This window comes from Andrographis paniculata, unplaced genomic scaffold (assembly GCF_009805555.1).
Source record: "Andrographis paniculata isolate CXL003 unplaced genomic scaffold, ASM980555v1 Contig32END, whole genome shotgun sequence".
Taxonomy (NCBI): domain Eukaryota; kingdom Viridiplantae; phylum Streptophyta; class Magnoliopsida; order Lamiales; family Acanthaceae; genus Andrographis; species Andrographis paniculata.
The window spans coordinates 6432886-6451068 of NW_026137565.1; the positions used below are offsets into that span (position 1 = coordinate 6432886).

At 41.1% G+C, this 18183-nt stretch overlaps 8 protein-coding genes across 14 annotated transcripts; 2 read left to right on the forward strand and 6 right to left on the reverse strand.

The window, feature by feature from the left end:
* Positions 1–476: 476 nt before the first annotated feature.
* Positions 477–4034, forward strand: LOC127247854 (aspartic proteinase A1-like). 5 transcript variants are annotated; one of them, XM_051269899.1, is made up of 14 exons: positions 478–776; positions 1088–1456; positions 1548–1608; positions 1887–1981; positions 2059–2171; positions 2282–2450; positions 2537–2576; positions 2675–2739; positions 2855–2968; positions 3049–3113; positions 3189–3342; positions 3414–3533; positions 3617–3705; positions 3797–4034. In XM_051269899.1, exons 2-14 carry the CDS (start codon positions 1094–1096, stop codon positions 3879–3881), a joined length of 1533 nt encoding a protein of 510 aa, XP_051125856.1. In that variant the 5' UTR covers positions 478–776; positions 1088–1093; the 3' UTR covers positions 3882–4034. The 5 variants fall into 5 exon arrangements, with proteins under 5 accessions (XP_051125858.1, XP_051125856.1, XP_051125855.1 ...); XM_051269898.1 differs by having other exon boundaries at positions 478–746; XM_051269897.1 differs by having other exon boundaries at positions 478–706.
* On the reverse strand, positions 4030–4893 carry LOC127247857 (uncharacterized). The gene is made up of 2 exons (XM_051269905.1): positions 4489–4893; positions 4030–4391 (listed from the first exon to the last, which is right to left on the reverse strand). Exons 1-2 carry the CDS (start codon positions 4775–4777, stop codon positions 4030–4032), a joined length of 651 nt encoding a protein of 216 aa, XP_051125862.1. The 5' UTR covers positions 4778–4893.
* Positions 4894–5134: 241 nt separating this feature from the next.
* Positions 5135–6606, reverse strand: LOC127247856 (probable F-box protein At4g22030). The gene has a single exon (XM_051269902.1). It carries the CDS (start codon positions 6547–6549, stop codon positions 5305–5307), a length of 1245 nt encoding a protein of 414 aa, XP_051125859.1. The 5' UTR covers positions 6550–6606; the 3' UTR covers positions 5135–5304.
* Positions 6607–7657: 1051 nt separating this feature from the next.
* On the reverse strand, positions 7658–9254 carry LOC127247664 (peroxisomal membrane protein PMP22-like). Its single transcript, XM_051269623.1, has 7 exons — positions 9113–9254; positions 8942–9040; positions 8626–8727; positions 8409–8484; positions 8122–8192; positions 7947–8032; positions 7658–7860 (listed from the first exon to the last, which is right to left on the reverse strand). Exons 1-7 carry the CDS (start codon positions 9182–9184, stop codon positions 7809–7811), a joined length of 558 nt encoding a protein of 185 aa, XP_051125580.1. The 5' UTR covers positions 9185–9254; the 3' UTR covers positions 7658–7808.
* Positions 9255–9416: 162 nt separating this feature from the next.
* On the reverse strand, positions 9417–11897 carry LOC127247661 (aminomethyltransferase, mitochondrial). The gene is made up of 4 exons (XM_051269619.1): positions 11738–11897; positions 10523–11096; positions 10227–10345; positions 9417–10073 (listed from the first exon to the last, which is right to left on the reverse strand). The coding sequence occupies exons 2-4, from the start codon at positions 11081–11083 to the stop codon at positions 9521–9523; spliced, it is 1233 nt and encodes a 410-aa protein (XP_051125576.1). The 5' UTR covers positions 11084–11096; positions 11738–11897; the 3' UTR covers positions 9417–9520.
* A 226-nt stretch (positions 11898–12123) lies between these two features.
* LOC127247662 (uncharacterized) lies at positions 12124–14391 on the forward strand. 3 transcript variants are annotated; one of them, XM_051269620.1, is made up of 7 exons: positions 12124–12437; positions 12687–12952; positions 13091–13210; positions 13300–13458; positions 13535–13707; positions 13785–13890; positions 13977–14391. In XM_051269620.1, exons 2-7 carry the CDS (start codon positions 12710–12712, stop codon positions 14004–14006), a joined length of 831 nt encoding a protein of 276 aa, XP_051125577.1. In that variant the 5' UTR covers positions 12124–12437; positions 12687–12709; the 3' UTR covers positions 14007–14391. The 3 variants fall into 3 exon arrangements, with proteins under 3 accessions (XP_051125577.1, XP_051125578.1, XP_051125579.1); XM_051269621.1 differs by having other exon boundaries at positions 12124–12411; XM_051269622.1 differs by lacking the exons at positions 12124–12437; positions 12687–12952 and having other exon boundaries at positions 13091–13196.
* Positions 14042–17489, reverse strand: LOC127247659 (uncharacterized). Its single transcript, XM_051269617.1, has 6 exons — positions 17008–17489; positions 16220–16861; positions 15186–15644; positions 14748–14920; positions 14479–14662; positions 14042–14347 (listed from the first exon to the last, which is right to left on the reverse strand). The coding sequence occupies exons 1-6, from the start codon at positions 17401–17403 to the stop codon at positions 14258–14260; spliced, it is 1944 nt and encodes a 647-aa protein (XP_051125574.1). The 5' UTR covers positions 17404–17489; the 3' UTR covers positions 14042–14257.
* Positions 17490–17772: 283 nt separating this feature from the next.
* On the reverse strand, positions 17773–18123 carry LOC127247404 (glycine-rich protein 5-like). The gene has a single exon (XM_051269233.1). The coding sequence runs from the start codon at positions 18121–18123 to the stop codon at positions 17773–17775; it is 351 nt and encodes a 116-aa protein (XP_051125190.1).
* Positions 18124–18183: the final 60 nt, after the last annotated feature.

The window sequence follows — 18183 nt, forward strand, 5'->3', positions numbered from 1 at the left end:
CATCCACACCAATTTAAGAATTTGGTTCAATTGGGAAAGTGGAGTACGACGATAGCTTTTGACTGGACAGCAAATCAATCAATCAATCATCGCCCAACGTGCGAGTGCGAGATTTCGGGCGGGCCCCGCCCGACTGTACTTTGCCTTAATCCAACCGTACGATGATGTACCTTTGGGCTTTTTCGTCATTTCCCGCGTTACCTTTTATTTAGTTTCCCTTTTAATAAATTTTATTTGGTTGCCCCAATATCTGAAAGCCCAATTCTTGTGTTTTTATTTTTTATTTGGGGTTTTCTTTATTGGTTAAAAAATTAGTTAAAAAAAAAACTACAGACGTGCATGGCTGACACGTGATTATATTCAGGACACGTGGCAGTACCTGGCATCACTCCGACGTCGCTATTCTGCACGTTGGGTGTCCATCATCCACGAATACGACCGATTCTCGCGCTTCTAGGTTTTTTAGTGGCGTTATTACCGTCGGATCACACCGGAATGCATTTGATCCAACGGCGCTCGATGCCCGTCCATCTGGGCCCTTCGATACGAAATCCTACGGTCGTGAATAGCATTTCTTGATCTTAATCGACGGATGGTTTTTCTTGGGAGAGCAGCTGTGTTGTGATCGATCATAAAGAGTGTGTTCACTGCTGGTATTACATACACCACCTTGTTTCGCCTTCAGATTTCGAAGATTGTTTGTTGTGTATGTTTTCATCTCCTCTTTCTCATCGTCGTCTCTGTGGGTTTGTATGCATCCATTTGCGTCTCTATACGTATGATTGTTTGTTATATTTGATTGATTCCTGTTCAATAAATTTTAGGGCATTTTTCGGTAGCGTAATTTTTGTTTTACGGTGCAATACCAAACGAAAGGAAACAATTAGGGGGTGAAGTTTCATATTTTGGCAATGAATTGTGATATTGGGGATGAAGATTCTGTTATGTACAGGAATTTTCAAACCTTGTTCCTTACTGATAATGCCAATGCATGCAAGCAGAAAACAGTACTGAAGCTTTTATAGATTAGAGATTTGCCCCAATTGTTGTTTTAAAATGGTTCTGTTGTGGTTATTTGATGGTGCAGTGAAATATGAAAATCGAAATCGCAACTTCAGCCATAATCCTTTTACTTTCAAGCCTGTTGTTGTCTTCTACTGCTTTTACTACAACAAATGACGGACTACTCAGGATAGGCCTAAAAAGGGTGAAGTTGGATCAAAGCAACAGGTTTGCAGCTCGTCTTAAGTCCAGAAAAGCAGGGGCCTTACGAAGTCCAATCAGGAGCTATAAGTTCCAGGATAAACATGACACTGACATTGTTGAACTGAAGAATTACCTGGATGCGCAGTACTATGGTGAGATTGGTATAGGCACTCCCCCTCAGACATTCACTGTCATTTTTGACACTGGTAGCTCCAATCTGTGGGTGCCATCCTCGAAATGCTACTTATCCGTAAGGCTCGGCATTTGTTAAATAGTTAGTATTCAGCTATTAGATAAGAAGGATTATTGGGAGATTTTTGATTTTGTTCATCTTGTTGCAGATCCCTTGTTACTTCCACTCAAAGTACAAGTCCAGCCAGTCCAGCACTTACAAAAAGAACGGTTTGTTTAATCTCCCATTTACTTTGTGGGTGTGTTTATTGTTACTGAAAAAAGATTCAACCACTTGCTCTCTCTGTAATTCCAAGCCAAAGAGGATTCATAAGCTTTGAATAGTTGGATTTGGGTTTATTAACGATCGTGTATGTTTTTCAATGTAATGAATATGTCATATATAGATATCAGAAACAGGGTTGCTGCGATTAAGGTTATCCTTCTTCCAACATGAACAAGTTGCGTAAGAATTTGGGAAGATATCTGATGACATTGTTCGTTTCCAGGGAAACCTGCTGCAATTAGCTATGGAACTGGATCTATATCTGGATTCTTTAGTGAGGATAGTGTCAAAGTTGGTGACCTAGTTGTAAAGGGACAGGTTGTCTGATTTGAATTTGGATTTATGATTTACATGCTTATCTACGCATGGAGAATAATTGGTTTTGAATTCTCTAGGAATTCATTGAGGCTACAAGGGAACCTAGTATTACGTTTTTGGTGGCCAAGTTCGATGGCCTATTGGGGCTTGGCTTCAAAGAGATCTCTGCTGGAAATGCGACACCAGTATGGTACGAGCTAAATCTTCTTATTGGGAGTGTGTGAGCATTCAAGGATAATAATTTTGTTGCTGCCTGTTAGTTGCTTCATATTTTGTCGACACTACTTATGTTTGTTTAAGGTACAACATGGTTGAACAAGGTCTTGTCAAGGATCCTGTCTTCTCCTTTTGGCTCAATCGAAACCCGGAGGATGAAGAGGGTGGTGAAATTGTATTTGGTGGGGTTGATAAACACCATTTTAAAGGCAAGCATACATATGTTCCTGTGACACAGAAAGGATACTGGCAGGTTGGCTATACAATTGCTTTCTTTCTTTCTTTTACTTGGACCATACTCTGAATGAAGTATATAATCTTTGTGTGGTTAATTGACAGTTTGATATGGGTGATGTACTCATTGATGGTAAAGAAAGCGGTATGCAACTTTAATCATACTCTTTTTAAGCCGAGTTCATCGTGTAAATCTAAAATGCCCTCCCTGAAGCTGTGGTCTAACATCGTTAAGCTTCTTAGGATTCTGCAATGGAGGATGCTCAGCTATAGCGGACTCTGGGACTTCTCTGTTAGCTGGGCCAACTGTATGTTCTGGCTTCACTCTGAAACTAATTGCTGCTTTTGAGTCTAGAACAAGGTGACTTGCTTTAAATTGATTTGGTTGTTGACAAGTCTCCTAGTCTCTTTGTATGTTTTCAGACTCTGGTCGCGATGATCAATCATGCCATTGGGGCTACTGGACTCGTCAGCCAAGAATGCAAGGCTGTGGTTGAACAATATGGGCAAACTATTGTCGATCTTCTTTTATCAGACGTAAGGATTAGCTATTAGCATACTGTCGTCCTCTTCAAAGTAGTGTATATTTTCTCACAGATCAACCATATGCGCTACAGGCTCAACCTAAGAAGATATGCTCCCAAGTTGGTTTGTGCACCTTCGATGGAAATCATGGTGTTAGGTTTGTTACTATACCCCTTTGATTCCCCACCCTCCCGAACCGTTATTTGGATACATTCTTGTTCTTTTCATGTAGTGCGGGTATTGAGAGCGTAGTAGATGAAAAGCAAGGAAAGTCATCTGGCTTGCGCGATGGAAAGTGCTCCTCCTGTGAAATGGCCGTCGTTTGGATGCAAAACCAGCTCAAAAGGAACCAGACTCAAGAACGTATCCTCGACTATGCAAATGAGGTATATGTTGTGTTAATAAGGCTGACGAGGCAGTTTCTCTAATCGCTCACCATGTTAAACTGAACTTGAAGCTGTGCGAGCGGCTTCCAAATCCCACCGGAGAATCGACTGTTAACTGTGAACGCATATCTTCCATGCCTTCCATTTCCTTCACTATTGGTGAAAAGGTCTTCGATCTCTCCCCACATGAGGTAAGAACACAATCATCGAATCAGCAGTGGAACTCAATTCATTTTAGCTGTTTTTTTTTATAACAATGTGAACTTAAATGCAGTACATACTCAAGATCGGCGAGGGAGCTGCTGCGCAGTGCATTAGCGGATTCACCGGCTTGGACATTCCGCCTCCTCGAGGGCCTCTTTGGTAAAAATTTCTGAACTTAGCAATAAACTCTCAGCCTTCATATGATCTGTTCTTCCATAATTTATGACTTTCTGCTTGGTTCAATGTCTAGGATCTTGGGAGACATCTTTATGGGCCGATATCACACCGTGTTCGATTTTGGCAAACTGAGAGTCGGGTTTGCGGAAGCTGCTTAGACTGCGTTTGTTTTACTTGTCTTAGAACCTAACATATCTATCTGGCTCGTTTCGATAAAGAGTGAAGTTTGGATTAGTAGTTTAGGACAGTTTTTGTTTAAACTTATGGAACTTTTCGACAGACAACGCATACATAAGTAAATCCGATTTACACAGGTTGCCTGTGATCAAGAAACTGCAGTTGGCTTCGGAGGGCCTGGTTTTCCTCGAGCAATCGGCCATATTCGAGAAGGAACTCTTCCGATCGCATTTTTAATGCCTCGGCGTCGGCTTCGGCGCCGGTAGCTTCTTTAGTCTTGTCTTCTATTTGTGCCTCCAGCTGCTTTACTCTTCCCTGCAAATTAGACACCTCTTGCTCCAGTACCATGATTTCCTCAGATGCTGGAGGCTTAATGTCTTGGAAAACTCGAGTTTGTTTCTTCAAAGATTCCATTTTCTTCCTCCTCACGCGCAGCTCTCTGATGTAATGGTGCAGCCGATCGATCATCAGTGCTAGGAATAGAGAGAATCCTGTGAACAATAATTATACAACACCACCAATAATGAATGATCCATAATATATCGGATTTAAATGAGATTGTAGGTGAGGATTTTGTAAGCGAATTACCGAGGAGAGAAGCTTCGAGAAGGTTCCGAGCGAGGAGAATATGGTCCGTCGGATTTAGTTCGCCGCCTTCTAGGAGGCAACGCCGCCGGACGGCCGCCGCATTGTAGACGGCGGTCGACATGACGGCGAACAAAATCGCCGCCACCGTCTTGGCGACGATTGGGCCGCGGCCGCGTTTAGTACGGTCGAGGACGATTATAACGAGCCTCCTCAGCGGAGTTCGGAACAGGAACACCACGATCGTCGCCATCTCCGCGAATATGAGAGCGAACAGCAATTGAAGCTGCATCTTCAATGGAAATCGGTTCGCGATTGATCTCTGACAGACAGCTATGACTATGACTATGAGTGAGGGTGGAGAGGAGAGGGAGGGAGACTGAAAGCCCTTATCATACCTGACCTGTATTTGAACCGAACCAAATTAATTTACAGGAGGACCATAACTTCATTGTTTCTATTTGCATAACGATCCCTTCAGTTTTATTAATTCCCTTTTTAATATTTTACCGACATGCCACAATCATTAGCATCGTCATCGACGCATAAAAACATACCACTTTATACAGAAATCAGCTGATTATGTAATGCCGACATTGCTTTTTAATTAGTAGTTTGCGCACAATTCAGAGCTACATTTATTTGCAATAAATTCTGCGTACTCACCCAATTAGTTAATGAATGGATCAAAAAGGAATTCACTGTATACAATCAATTAAAGAATTTATTTATTTATTTATTCTGATTTTTACACGTATTTCCTACAATTACATAAATAAAAAGAATTGTCATCGTCTACCCATGCATGCAAATGGGCTATCAGAAAAGCTTGCTTGCAAACTCATCAATGTCTTCTTCCCTGTCGACGGCCGCCGCCATCGCCGCCAGATTTCTGAGCTCCGACAAGCTTCTTCCCAACTGTAATCCCATCTTCAGTTCAAATATCTCTCCATTCTCCCTTCTCTCCGGTTCCTCTTCCCTCAGGTTCGATTCAATTGATTCTTCCACCATTTTAAAGAATCCGGCGTTGCTCCGGTACATTTCGAACACCATTCCCACTTGTCCCCCGTGCTCAATCGTGTTCACAACACTCGCCAGCGCCCCGCCGGCGACTCCTAGCGCCGCCGCCCAACCGCCGTGGGTCGGCGAATCCACCAGAGCGGAGCCCACGGCGGCCAACCCCGTCAGCACTGGCCCGGTGACGGCGAGGAATTTGTTGAGATTCAGAGCTTTAGTTCCCAATTTTATGTAATCTTCTTTGTCTTTAATTCTCAAGACTTTCGCGACTGACTTCATTTCTTCCTCCAATTTCCCATTCCAGCCATTGTTGGAACCTGAATTTTGTTTAAGCTGTCGCCGCCGTCGTTGCTCCGGCCACCAGACCGCCGGCTCCATCGCCGCCGGGAACTTCTCGAGCATGACGCCGAGAAGGGGGAGCGGGAATGCCTTGTCGAGGGCCAGCACTCTCTCCATCATCTCCTTCACGTCATCGTTCGTCGGATTCCCAATTGAAATCAGGGTTTCGATTTGATTTTTAATCTGCTTGAATAGCCTGACGGCATTTCTCTGCTCCTCCGCCAGCTGCGACGGCTGAATTTTGTTAACAATCGACAGCATACCAGTCGCCGCGGCGTACATGGCGGTGGAAGAGAATTTCACGGCAGCGCCGCCGTTGATGGCGGCAATAACCGCCATGGTGGCCGCGGCGAGAGTAATAGTGTTGATCGATGTCAAAAGAAGCCTATTCCAATCTGCCCTTTGGTCTCCAATGTTGTTGTGCATCTCAATCCTATCCGCCACGGCCTCCATGACCGCGTAAAGCTTCGCCATCGCCGCCGGATCGGCGGCGTCGCTCCGATCATTAGTTCGCCGGATTGTCGTCGGGATTTTGACAGGGCTCATCTGTTTCTTCTTAACTTCCATTTCCTCCGCCATTAATCCTCCTCGAGATCGAAGGCCCGGTAAAGAAATGTTAATGGCGGCCTTAATTAGCCCTCTTTGTCTGGCGGCAGCAGAAACTGCTGATGAATTTAGGATAACACTCGACATTTTCAAGGTTGCCATTAATGTATGTATTAAGCTTTCGTTTGTACAAAGATTTCACTGTAAGGTGAGCTAATTAAGGATCTCTGGTGAGAATGAAGAAGAAAGGAGAGGGCGTGTGGTTATATATAGAAAGAAGAAAGGATTTGACTCTGACCATGAATTGAACATTTGAAAATTTCCCTCCGAATCAATTTCTTGAATGAACAAGAAAAGAAGACTGTTTCTCTGGTCTTTGATTTGATCAAGTTTTATTATTATGTATTTTAGCATTTTATTGGAGTAATAATATATAGAGGTTAGTATTTTTATTTAGCAGCAGTTGGGGATTGACTTTCAAATACATCGAAATGGAAATAATCAAGAGTCAAAATTTCTTATTGGCCAAAAACCCTATTGAAAATTAATCTAAATTATTTTAAAATCCGTACACATGTAATAACAATATATAAATAGAGTCAGAAAGTGTGTGTATGTATTATTTGGCAGTCCACAAGAGCGTAGGGCAGTTAAATTTAATTATTTATAATGTTTTTGTTTAATTTATCAACGGTTACGTTGAATAAATAAGTTATTTAATTAAACCTATTTGCAACATTATTAAGGTACGAGCCAACGTCAACACTGCTGATTGAAAAACTAATATATAATGATATAAATTTGTATTTAAAAGAATACCACAAATAACTAGTGTTTTTGTGTATCTTGGCATTGAAAAATTGAAAAAATAAAATAAAAAATGAAGAATTAAATAAAATAAAAGGTAGCGTAAATTGCAGTGGGTTTGGTTTCTATTTGTATTTAAATAACGATTAAATATAAAAGTATATTTTTATAAAAAATTATAAAGGTTATATAATAAAAGAATTAAAATATAAAGGCGTATATCTCAAAATATTTAACACATACATATAGATTTTGCACTTTATTTGATTTTCTTGTGTCTGCTGTTACCAAAGAAGTATTTTATTAATCCAATACTATTTGATAGGCAGTTGAACCAATCTATTTTCGTCCTCTTTTGAAACTAGTCTTGAATTAAAAATTGACAAGAGGGAAATTCAAAATGTTCAAACAGTGGAAGATGTATGATTCAAAGTTGAAGTTTTCATGGTCAAGAACAAGAACAAGAAGAAGAAGAGCCATTCATTCCATCTCATCTCAGCCATACAAACTACAATCACAGATCTGTGAATCATATATATGCAATTTGGATAAAAACAACAAAATATATTAACTTATTGTGTGGCTGGCTATCTTTTCTTCTAAATTATAAGAGCTTATCCTTTGGTGATGGCCATGGATCTTGCTCTCAGATTCAGAAATATTCCCCTGCAAAATGAACACACTAAAAATTACTATAAAATGATTCAAACTAAGTAAAAACAAGATTTAACCTAGGGTGAAATGGTGAGTACCAAAAGCACGCGACGATGCTGTGAAGAACAACTCGAAACTGCAAAGGCATATACCGGTGATTTATCCATCCGATAACTGGCCAGAACTGCGCCGGATAAAATCAGAACAATGCTTGTAAATATGGCAAAGAGCAGTGATTTAAGAGATTTAATAATAGCAGCAGAAGCAGCATACTGTCCAGGATGTGAACTGCACAGTTGGATATTCTTTCCTGATTTTAGATTTCACATGGATCCATGGCCTTCCTGTGGATTGAGATTACATTATTAATGGCTACCTCCTCCATCAAAATTTTCAAAAAACATGAATATAAATGGATGGATATTATGATTGATGTTCATTGTTCCCTGCAATGTAGTGTTTATCTTCTCCATTTCATTTCATGCCATTCTCCAAGAAGGAAAAGGAAAATCTTTCCAGTGTATGATCAATATGCTAATGAGCTGAAAATCAAGACTCACCTTCGATAACAAGTCCATAATAAATCATGAACAGCATGTTGTTCCATGGTGAGGATGTCAGCTGCTCCACCACTACCTGAAATGAACATTCAATTGCCATTAATTTTCTCCAGTTGTTTTTTTCTCAATCCGAACAAATCTAAACTCCAACATGAAATCTACAGAATCGAAAGCCGGGTATGTAACAGTCTTGGAAGGAGATGTAAGTAAAGCATACCTTCTTGGCAACAGTTTTGGAGTCCCTCTTCCCCTTGAAGAGTTTATCCAGCAATATATGAAAAAAATGCCCAAATGGCCCCAGATAGGCAGCACCAAACACCTGCACTCAGCATGATCATTAATCATACAATTAACTACTGTCAAAAGCTTGATTTTGTATATGCAGCAGATAAACACAATTCTTCATTTTCAAGAAAGTATGCAAAATTGAAACCAAACTTCTAGCACTGTATCTTGATGCATTTCTTCAGAAGAACAGCCCAAGAACTAACTTCATTCAACCAAATTAAGGAAAAAAGAAAAGCTATATATACCGCTTTGAGAAGAAGGCGTTTAAGCTGAAGTTTCTGAAAGCCAGAGAGCTTCTGCGCTACTATATCACTGATCGCCGACAATACTCCAGCTGTTATCACCTGCTCCAATTTCAAGATTTTTAAAAAAATAAAGAATTATTATTACAGCAGAGATACGAGAGCGATGGAAACCTTTGTTCTCAAAGGGTGCTGCTGGAGCTGCACCAAATATTTCTGCAAACCGTTCTTCGCAACAGACCCCATCCCTTCTTCGAGTAGCAGTATTTCTGCTCAGAAGGGATTCTTTAAAAAGTCTTTAAAAAGGAATTCGGACTAAGATATTTATTGCTGACGTCGCCATAGTACTGGGGGCCCTCATTATTACAGTGCTTATTACACCTTCTTGCGATGTTCGTCTGTCCATCGGATTTAATCTCATTTAACACAAACAAGATCCAAAAATTCCAATCTAATTCATTCGACTGATCAAATCAAATGCAAGAAACCTCGTTATTAAATTAACCAAAGAAACAGCATTAATGTCAAAGATACAAATCACCAACGAATTAACATCGTCTGTCAAGAATCAAGAAACAGTTTTTAAGACGATGGTGGCTTGTAATATTGAGTGGGGACAAACGGCATTTTGGTAATGGATCCATTGTAGATCTTGCCACGAACCAGGATCTTCACTTTGGTGCCCGCCTTGTGGTTCCCCGATTTAACATACCCCATGGCAATGTTCTTCTTCAGACAGGGGCTGAATCCTCCACTGGTAACTTCCCCAATGTTCTGCCCCTGTTCATCTTGAATCTCGCTGTGTCCTCTGGCAGGCGGGCCGTCGGAGAACAATCCGACTCGCCTGATCGGCGGACCTTCTTTGATTTGTTTCAGTATCACTTCGGCGCCGAGGAATCCTCCTTCGGCCCTTCTCCTCTTTCCAACAGCCCATGTTAGCCCGGCTTCGACAGGGGTGATATGCTGCTCCATGTCATTACCATACAAGCACAGACCAGCTTCTAGGCGGAGGCTGTCCCGAGCTCCAAGCCCTGTCAGCCTAACCTTACCTTCGGACTTTTCTAGGATGGCTTTTGCAAGATCAACAGCATTCTCCGAAGGAACTGAAATTTCAAAACCATCTTCGCCGGTATACCTGTGAGGTCGTATAAAGATGGCAAACTCATTGTGATGGTATCGAAAGAGTAATTGAATTTTAAATTCTGACAAAGATGGCTTCACTACGACATTTTCTTCATCAATTGTGTCGGATATGCAAATCATATTTGAAATGCATAAAGAAGCATACCCTGTTCTTGTGAGGTAGCAGTGTACGCCATTGATGTCTAACATTCGGAAGTCACTGAAGTACATCTTGCTTAAGTCCTCTTTCGTCAAGTGCTGCAGAACAGGTGCAGCAAGAGGACCCTGTACCATGAGTTTTGTCGATTATAAAAAGGATTGGATGGCAAAGAATCTCCCAACTCAAAAAATAACGATGGAAAATAATAACAAATATCACATCCAAGCTCTTTCAGAGATCAAGAATTGAACCGGATAGTACAAATCATGTTGCGAAAAAAACAGAGGAATGCAAAAACTAACCTGGAGAGCCAGAAGGGACCGCTCGTCATGAATGTGCCAAGAAACATCACCTCCTTTCGACTTAAACGCCTTCATGTGTTCCTCAATATGAGCAAGGTCTTTGTCTCTGCAACCTGCATTCACAACCAGGTATATGTGGTCATTCGTCACCTTGGTGATCACCGAATCATCTATTGCGCCCCCCTTCTCATTCGTGAAGACAGTCAAAGACCCCGTTCCGGGTGCCAGCCCAGCAACATCAGCAATCACGAGCTTCTCAAGAAATGGAATGCAGTCCTTCCCTTTGAGGCTTAGACCACACATATGAGCGACATCAAAAAGGCTTCCATTTTCTCTACAGTTCACCGTAGATTCCATTATAGAGTCTTTGTATTGTATCGGCATACTCCAACCAGCAAAGGGAACCATCTTTCCTCCATTTTGAACATGGAAATCATACAGAGCAGTCTTCTTCAGGTCAGCCTCTGATGCAAAGCATCGCCGAGCAATAGTCTTCTTTTCAGCCTTAGCCAATTGACGAGTAATTGCCTGACCAAGCTGCCACAAGCCCCCTCCTCTCATTTTTCCGAATTATCTGCCCAAATTGAAATATGCATTGCTAACAGTAGTAATGTTTATAGTGTTCAGTTCTGTATCAATTTGCACATGGATCTATTTAGCAGTTGCATCTAGAGTATGCATACAGATTCGATAACCATGTAAGGCTGAAGCTTCACCATCTAATGAGAAATCAACACACAAAAAACAGTTTTTGGTCTGTTTATTGCCATTGGCGAAAGTGTAGTTCTTTACTGGAAAAGCATACTCCAAAAAAAGATGAATAAAAATCCATCATTTTAGGGTAATTCAAAGATAGAAAAACTCATCAAACAACAAGAATGTTACAGATTCAAATAAGCCAGCAATACGTCGAATAGATTGAATGCACAACCTTCGAAACACGACATTCACAACATAACACAATAATCCAATCTCTTCCTACATGATTCGGACAAAATTTGATATTTCATCCGTCTGTTGAATCTCACAACCGTCGAAATAAAGACAGAAACACTACTTATACGATAAATTGAAACTTAGATCCAATCGGGACACTGTTAAAAGAAATCCCACCAAATACACACAAAAAGCAGTAGTATCAAGAACCGATTTAAAATCAATCTCGGATCATATCAGCATTCAGATCGAAAGTAGGGAGAGAACAGCGCTTAGTACCCGAATGCTGCAAGATTCTTGACGAAAAATTAAATCTATGGGGGAACCCAATGCAGCATCTGCAGAACCGCAATATATAAATATATATGTGTGTATTTGTATAAACAAGATAAAAACGCTTTTATTCTTGCTTGCGAAATATCCACTAATGTTAAAGTAATAGTATATTATAATTAATTATAATACGGGCGATTGAAAGGTGGATCGAAAATGGATTTAGTGGGTGGAGGAGGCTTTCTCTGCCAAAATCAAAACCAATCCGCAGCGAGTGGCTTCTGTTACCCTATTCCTGTCTCGTTTGGTGGGGGGATGGGCAAAGGGCAGGAATGGAAATTCCTTCTCCTAACCGCCATTGATGCTCCTCGATACGACGTCGGATAGCTGTTTGCCTCGTCACTGTTGAGCGTCGAAGTCCAAACGCATTATCGACCAGAAAAAAAATAATCAATTTGAGTGTTTGAGTGAGTGAAATTGTCGCGTGTTTTTTTCTGGATCATATGCGCCAATCTCCAGAATCATTCACGAAACCGTGGCCCCCATCTAGATTCTTGGATATATATATATATATATATTCATTTGCATCTTCATTTTCGCTATACGACTGCACCAAGAAGCAGGGTTCCAGATATTTTTGTTTTCGCAATTTCTGGTTCCGGCTGGCGTCACTTATTAAGGTTGAAATTCTTTTTAGACTGACGAGGTTTGTTGAATTTCAGATTATACAAATCTTCATTTCTCTATGAAGTTTGTGATATAACTTTATCATACCTATTGGCATGTGATCGACGTTTACTGCCCCTAAATTTGGATCGATCATTCGCTTTTTTGTTTTTATTTTTTCATTATCTTTGAAGGAAAAAGGTTTTCTTTTTAGTGATGATTCGTTTCAATTAGCCATTCTTTCGTTGATATCCCTGATTCAGATTTAGTGTCTCCTGCTACTGATTAGGGTTCGAAAGCTCTGGTTCAAATATGTTGGCGGGTCATTTCCATGGAGCCTTGACCGGTTGCCAGACATATGCAGACATGAATATGGCGGTAGACGTAACTACACCCAAGTGGACGCATGTTAATTCCTTGATTCATATAAATTCCACAGTTCCCTTTAAGGTTCTGTGTCATAAAGGATGGTCGAGCTGGCCTTTCTTGCGAATTCCCAACAGTCATCTCAAACTCCAATGTCTCTCGCAGCAAATCAGCTCAAAGAGATGGCTGGTGAGCATTTACCTTTATATGATGGTAGTTCGATGTATAAAGTTTCATAGAAGGAAATTGTTGCAGATTAAGAAGAACAAACTGTGGTTTGATCCTATATATATACTGTTGTTATGTATTTTTTTTCTGTTTTGCTAGTGTCGATCTCAAGAGTCGACAAGTCCTGAAAATGAGTACAGATCATCGCGGAATATAGCAATCAGCTTGCTGAGGCGATATCGAAACTATGTTGAGCGTGGAGGAGGTGACAACCTAAAAGTATATTCTGTAGTATTTTACAAATTTTTGGTATATTGTGAGTTAAGGTTTTCTCATATCGGATGAAACATTAATGGAATGGTTCTTAGGAGTTCATCAGCGCAGGCGTGAACGCTTATGCATTAGGATGCACAGACGAAAGCTTGAGGAAAGAGCTTACTGCCATGAAGGAATCCGGCGTTGAAATAGAAGCCATGCAATCATACGGTGGCAATACGGGTTTGAAGTCTAAGATTACCTTCCGAGAAGTAAGTTATTGAATTCCGGTTATATGCACAAGTATACGTAAAGCTATTCCTGAATTGATTAGATAATTTTGCGTAGGTTGACGAATGTATAATGTGGCTGAGCCTTGTGTTCATCACGATTCTTTGTACGCCACCGCCTACCATAGTGCGATGGTCGTCTACTCCTCCAGTGTCGGAGGCCATGCTCGTTGAGTGGAAGGGGTTCTGTGCGATCATAGCGAATGCCTATTTTATGAGGGGAATGGCTTGGTGAGATCCTACTCAAGTTGTTATGCCCATTTCAAGTAAGAAATCATGCATTGATGCTTTTGCCTGTGAAACTCAAGGCTTCCGGTGAAGACCCTCCAGCTGGAGCAAATGGCGGTATTGGGCCGCGCTGAAGAGCCTTCGGTTGTATCGAGCCGAATGAGACTAGTATTTAGCACACTTGAGGTAAGGAACATAAAAAAAGCATCTTTAACTGGCTTAAGCTATTGTCACATATATTGATTGAATTGTTCAATTGTGTGTCTAAGCAGGTTGTGAGTCCACAGTGGCCAAGAGTGTGACATTGTAAGACCATATCAAGAAGCATTCTGAGCCATTTGAAGAAATTTTAGTGGGTATTTATGGTGTAACATTCCCATGTCTATGGATGGATGATTCAATAAATAAGCAAATACAAAAAGCTCAAGAAATGCCACTTTCTATAGCTTCATCTCCATTAAAATGGACTAAGATAACTAAATTATAACAATGGTGTGCAGTCAAAACTGAATGTTGTTGAAATATACAGAAACCATGACTATAGCTTCTCTTACTACTCCGTCGATCGCAGTAGAACAATGTTGTTTTTCAGTGCTTTCGTTGCTTGCCAGTGTACGGCTGCAGCAGTTTCTGATGTTCCCATCTGTTAATAAAGATGCAGTATTATAAAGCATTTTCCGTAATGTCTGTCCATCATAGCATTGTTAATTCATATGTAATTGATTTTGTCTTTCTTAAACCTTTATGGTTATGGGAGATAGATCTTGGGCTTACCTTGACCTCCATGCTGTGATAGTCCTGCCACAAGCTTGCATTTTCATGGTAAGTAGAAAGGGCAGAATCAAACAGTTTTCTGGCAATGTTAAGAGCAGTTTTATCACCGGTGGATGCAAGATTCAATTCTAGCTCTATGCAAGTTTTATAGAGAGCCAGCCCTGGATGAGGCAAGGGAAGAAATCTGCATTTGGGTAAAAAAGGAAAAGTAATTAGAAGCCATTATGCTAAGTGCACAGCGCATGTATATCACCAGGTGAGAGATATACCTGTTATACATCTCTCTTGCACTTTCAACTCCATCCTTTTGAAGGATGTGGTTAACAATTGTTGATGATAGAGAGAAGCCGCTATCACTTCCACCATCTTTAGCCAGCATAAGAGTTGCACACTTCACAAGCTTGTTAAAAAAAGGTCTCTGATTGGCAAAAAATTTCAGCCCCTACAACATAATTGCAAATCACTTCAATAAGCAGGCACCAAAAATCCATGGTTTCTGAATGAATGAAAGATAAGAGTCATATAGGAATTGACCACCTCAAGAATCCGAGGGGAAACAAAATACAAAAAGGTTAGTTAAAGTTTCAGTTTAAGCATTTCCAGATAAGTTTAGAAACTCATGCATACCACACTAATAATAAAGAGTCGTAGAGAAAAGAAAAAGAAAGATGCGTCTACTGCCAACCAAGATTTTGAAGAGTCTTTACCATTATCCACAGGTTTTCTGCTTTAGAAATGCTAACTCTCATCCATATGGTTTTGAAGAGTTCAAAGATGAACACTAGATCACTCTTCTCAGGTGAAGAAGATCTATTTTGAATGCATTTCATCTCTATGGAGAGCCGCAAACTCCACAATTGTACACCGTCTAAAAATTTCCCAGAACAAAGATTTTCTACCAGCATCTTGGCATCGTTCACTTTTCCCTGCTGTAGAAGCAATGAAACATGTTGGCATGCAAGATCTTCAGTTGTACAATCCAAGGTTTCAGCATTCTCGAACACTGTCTGGAGATGCAAAATAAGGTCAGTGGTATTTCCATCAAAGTGGAATTGAATGGCAGTATCTCCACCCTGGCTTTCACTGTTGACTGCATCCATGAGGAATTTAACATAAGCTTCCACCATGGATGCTGATGGTACAAACTTCATGCCTTCCTCATAAACCTGTGAATGGTTCAAACTCCAAAGGTGAGTGTGCGAGCATCAACTGTAGGAAAGGGCAAGTAGGAAAGCAATAAGTAAGACCAACATGAAGCACAAGATTTACATGTGAAATTGCAGCAGGACTATCCAATACTCACAACCAGACCACCCAAGCACAAGAAAATTGCAGGAAAAACTTGAAGAATTAATGCTTTTGTGGCACAGAAATTTCAATTGAATGGAAGTGAATTCAAATACATCAACTTGTGGATGCAATTAAACTGAACTTGAAAATCATGTAGTAATACTACTCAAGGACCTAACTTCTAAGCAATGTAAGCATTTGAGTGAACTTCAACTGAATTATAATGTTTAGCCCAAAAATAACAAGTAATCAACCATGCTACTAGACTCGTATCTTATTAACTGTTTGCAGGGCCATTGAATAACAAATAACACGATGCAACATGTTGCATTTGAAGCTTGAGGTAAGGCATCTCGGAATGCTATATTCCATGCACAAACAGATACCGTGCATATTCACACCAATTATACAAAGACTAGGAAAAAGAAAGAATGAAGGAGAAAGCTAACACCTTAACCGCTTTCGCCAGCTGGTCGGAGTTTATTGTCTTGAGGCCGCCAGTTATTTCAGCTCTTGCCAACCAATCCCAGTAGAATGGCTCTTGTGAAAAGTCCCTTTTCATGTCATCAAGTATCGTCTTTCGCATTTCGTCTGAATGAGGCAGCACTGTTGCTTCTAATATACCAAGAAACCGAGTTCTGAGATCAAAGGCAGTAGGCAGGGCTTCAATTGCACCACCGTAAACAGTCTGAAGAATGTTCAATCCATGCTCTCCAAACACGTCCGGCTTATCCTCAGAATCACCATCTTGAAGAGTAGATGTCTTATCTGAATCCCCTGTCTCATTGAGGGGCATAAATAGTTCTTTGTTCTCATCTCTCCACTTATCCTCATCAGCATTCTTATGCCCATGAGCTATGCTTCCAATATCCTCCCCTAAGGCAACCTTTCGAGCTTTTAACTTGTTAAGGTAAGTGAGTTCCATTCGAAGGTACTCTAACCATAAGTCCTCTGAAGTTGGGCATGTCCTCAGACCGTTTTGCATCAGAGCACGGGCGGCTGCAACATTCAGATTGTTGTCGAACTCCCAAGCAGCAGCGTAGATCCAGACACCAGGTACTTTTGGATGAAATCTAACTAACTGAGCCAGAACCTGAAAATATGATACAGACATTTGAACATTTGAGTTTGTCAGCTCCATCGAACATATTGTAGGAATTTACCTGCATATAAATTGATAGAGATCGATAATCATACAAACAGAAAAACACAACAAGGTTAATCAAAGACAAGCAATACCTTTTTCATCCTACCGTGGCCTCGCGCTCTACAAAATTCCAAATATTTAAACCAGAGTTCAATATCCCCCTTAAACCGATTCGTGGCCAGCCGGTAAATTTCAATAATCCTGGCTACGCCGGCAAAATCGGAAACTGATTTCTTCGCTTTTTTGCTATTGGATTTTTTCAGTAATTCTTTCTTCCGAAGGCGACGGAGCGCATCAAGTTGCTTTTCGTAGTCAATGTATGCCAAAAAATCTTGCTTTAGAGGACTCGGCCTTTTGAGGCGGTACTCGAACTTACGACGCTGTTTAACAACCTCGGCTATTTCCCTACGGGTAAACAAGCCGCGCCGCTTCAAATCATCTAGCTCATCGAGCATGCGCTCAAGCTTGAACTGTACTACGTCCGCCATTGTTATCAGCTGAAGTCGATATCTCAGCGCCGGGTCGGAAACGCTGGCTTTCGCCGGTTTGTCGAGAGAGAGAAGAAGATTGTGTCTCTCGGCTTTATCAATGGGCTGAAGTTAGGGTTTTAGGTTTATTTTTAAAATGGGCCTTTGTTTGGGCTTCGGCCCATAAGGTACTTCTGCATTCTCCCTTTAATTTAAAATTTCTGAAAAATGCTTCATTTATTATCAAACGGTACAAATTATTTTAAATTATAAAGACAAATCACAAATTTATTTATTACAGCAAAGCTATTATATATCCTTTATTATTTAAATTACTCTTTATTTTCCAGAACTAACGACGTTTTCCCACATTAACTGCCGTTATATTCTTCAAGGGAGAGATCCACTATGAACTCCTTCACCGTTAGCGCCGCCGTTATCCGCCGCGCCATTCCCAGTGCCGCTGCTGCTGCTGCCGCCGCCGCCGCCGCCGGCGGAGCTTGCGCTAGCGCCGCTGCCACCAAAATATCCTCCACTACCGAGCTTCCCGCCGAAGCCTGCGCCGATGCCTCCGAAGCCGCCACCGTATCCACCGAAAGCTCCGCCGTATGGCGGGATATGGTGGTGAAAAAACGCCGTCTGGACGTCGGCTCCGGCGGCGTTTCCTTCAGGTAGAGTCCTGCCGCGGATTGTTCCGGCGACGGCCGCCAAAGCGAGGAGGAAGATAATCTTGGCCACCATATTGTGACTTAGCTTGTTGGAAGAATACTAAACCTGAAATGAATTACAGTGGTGGATGGG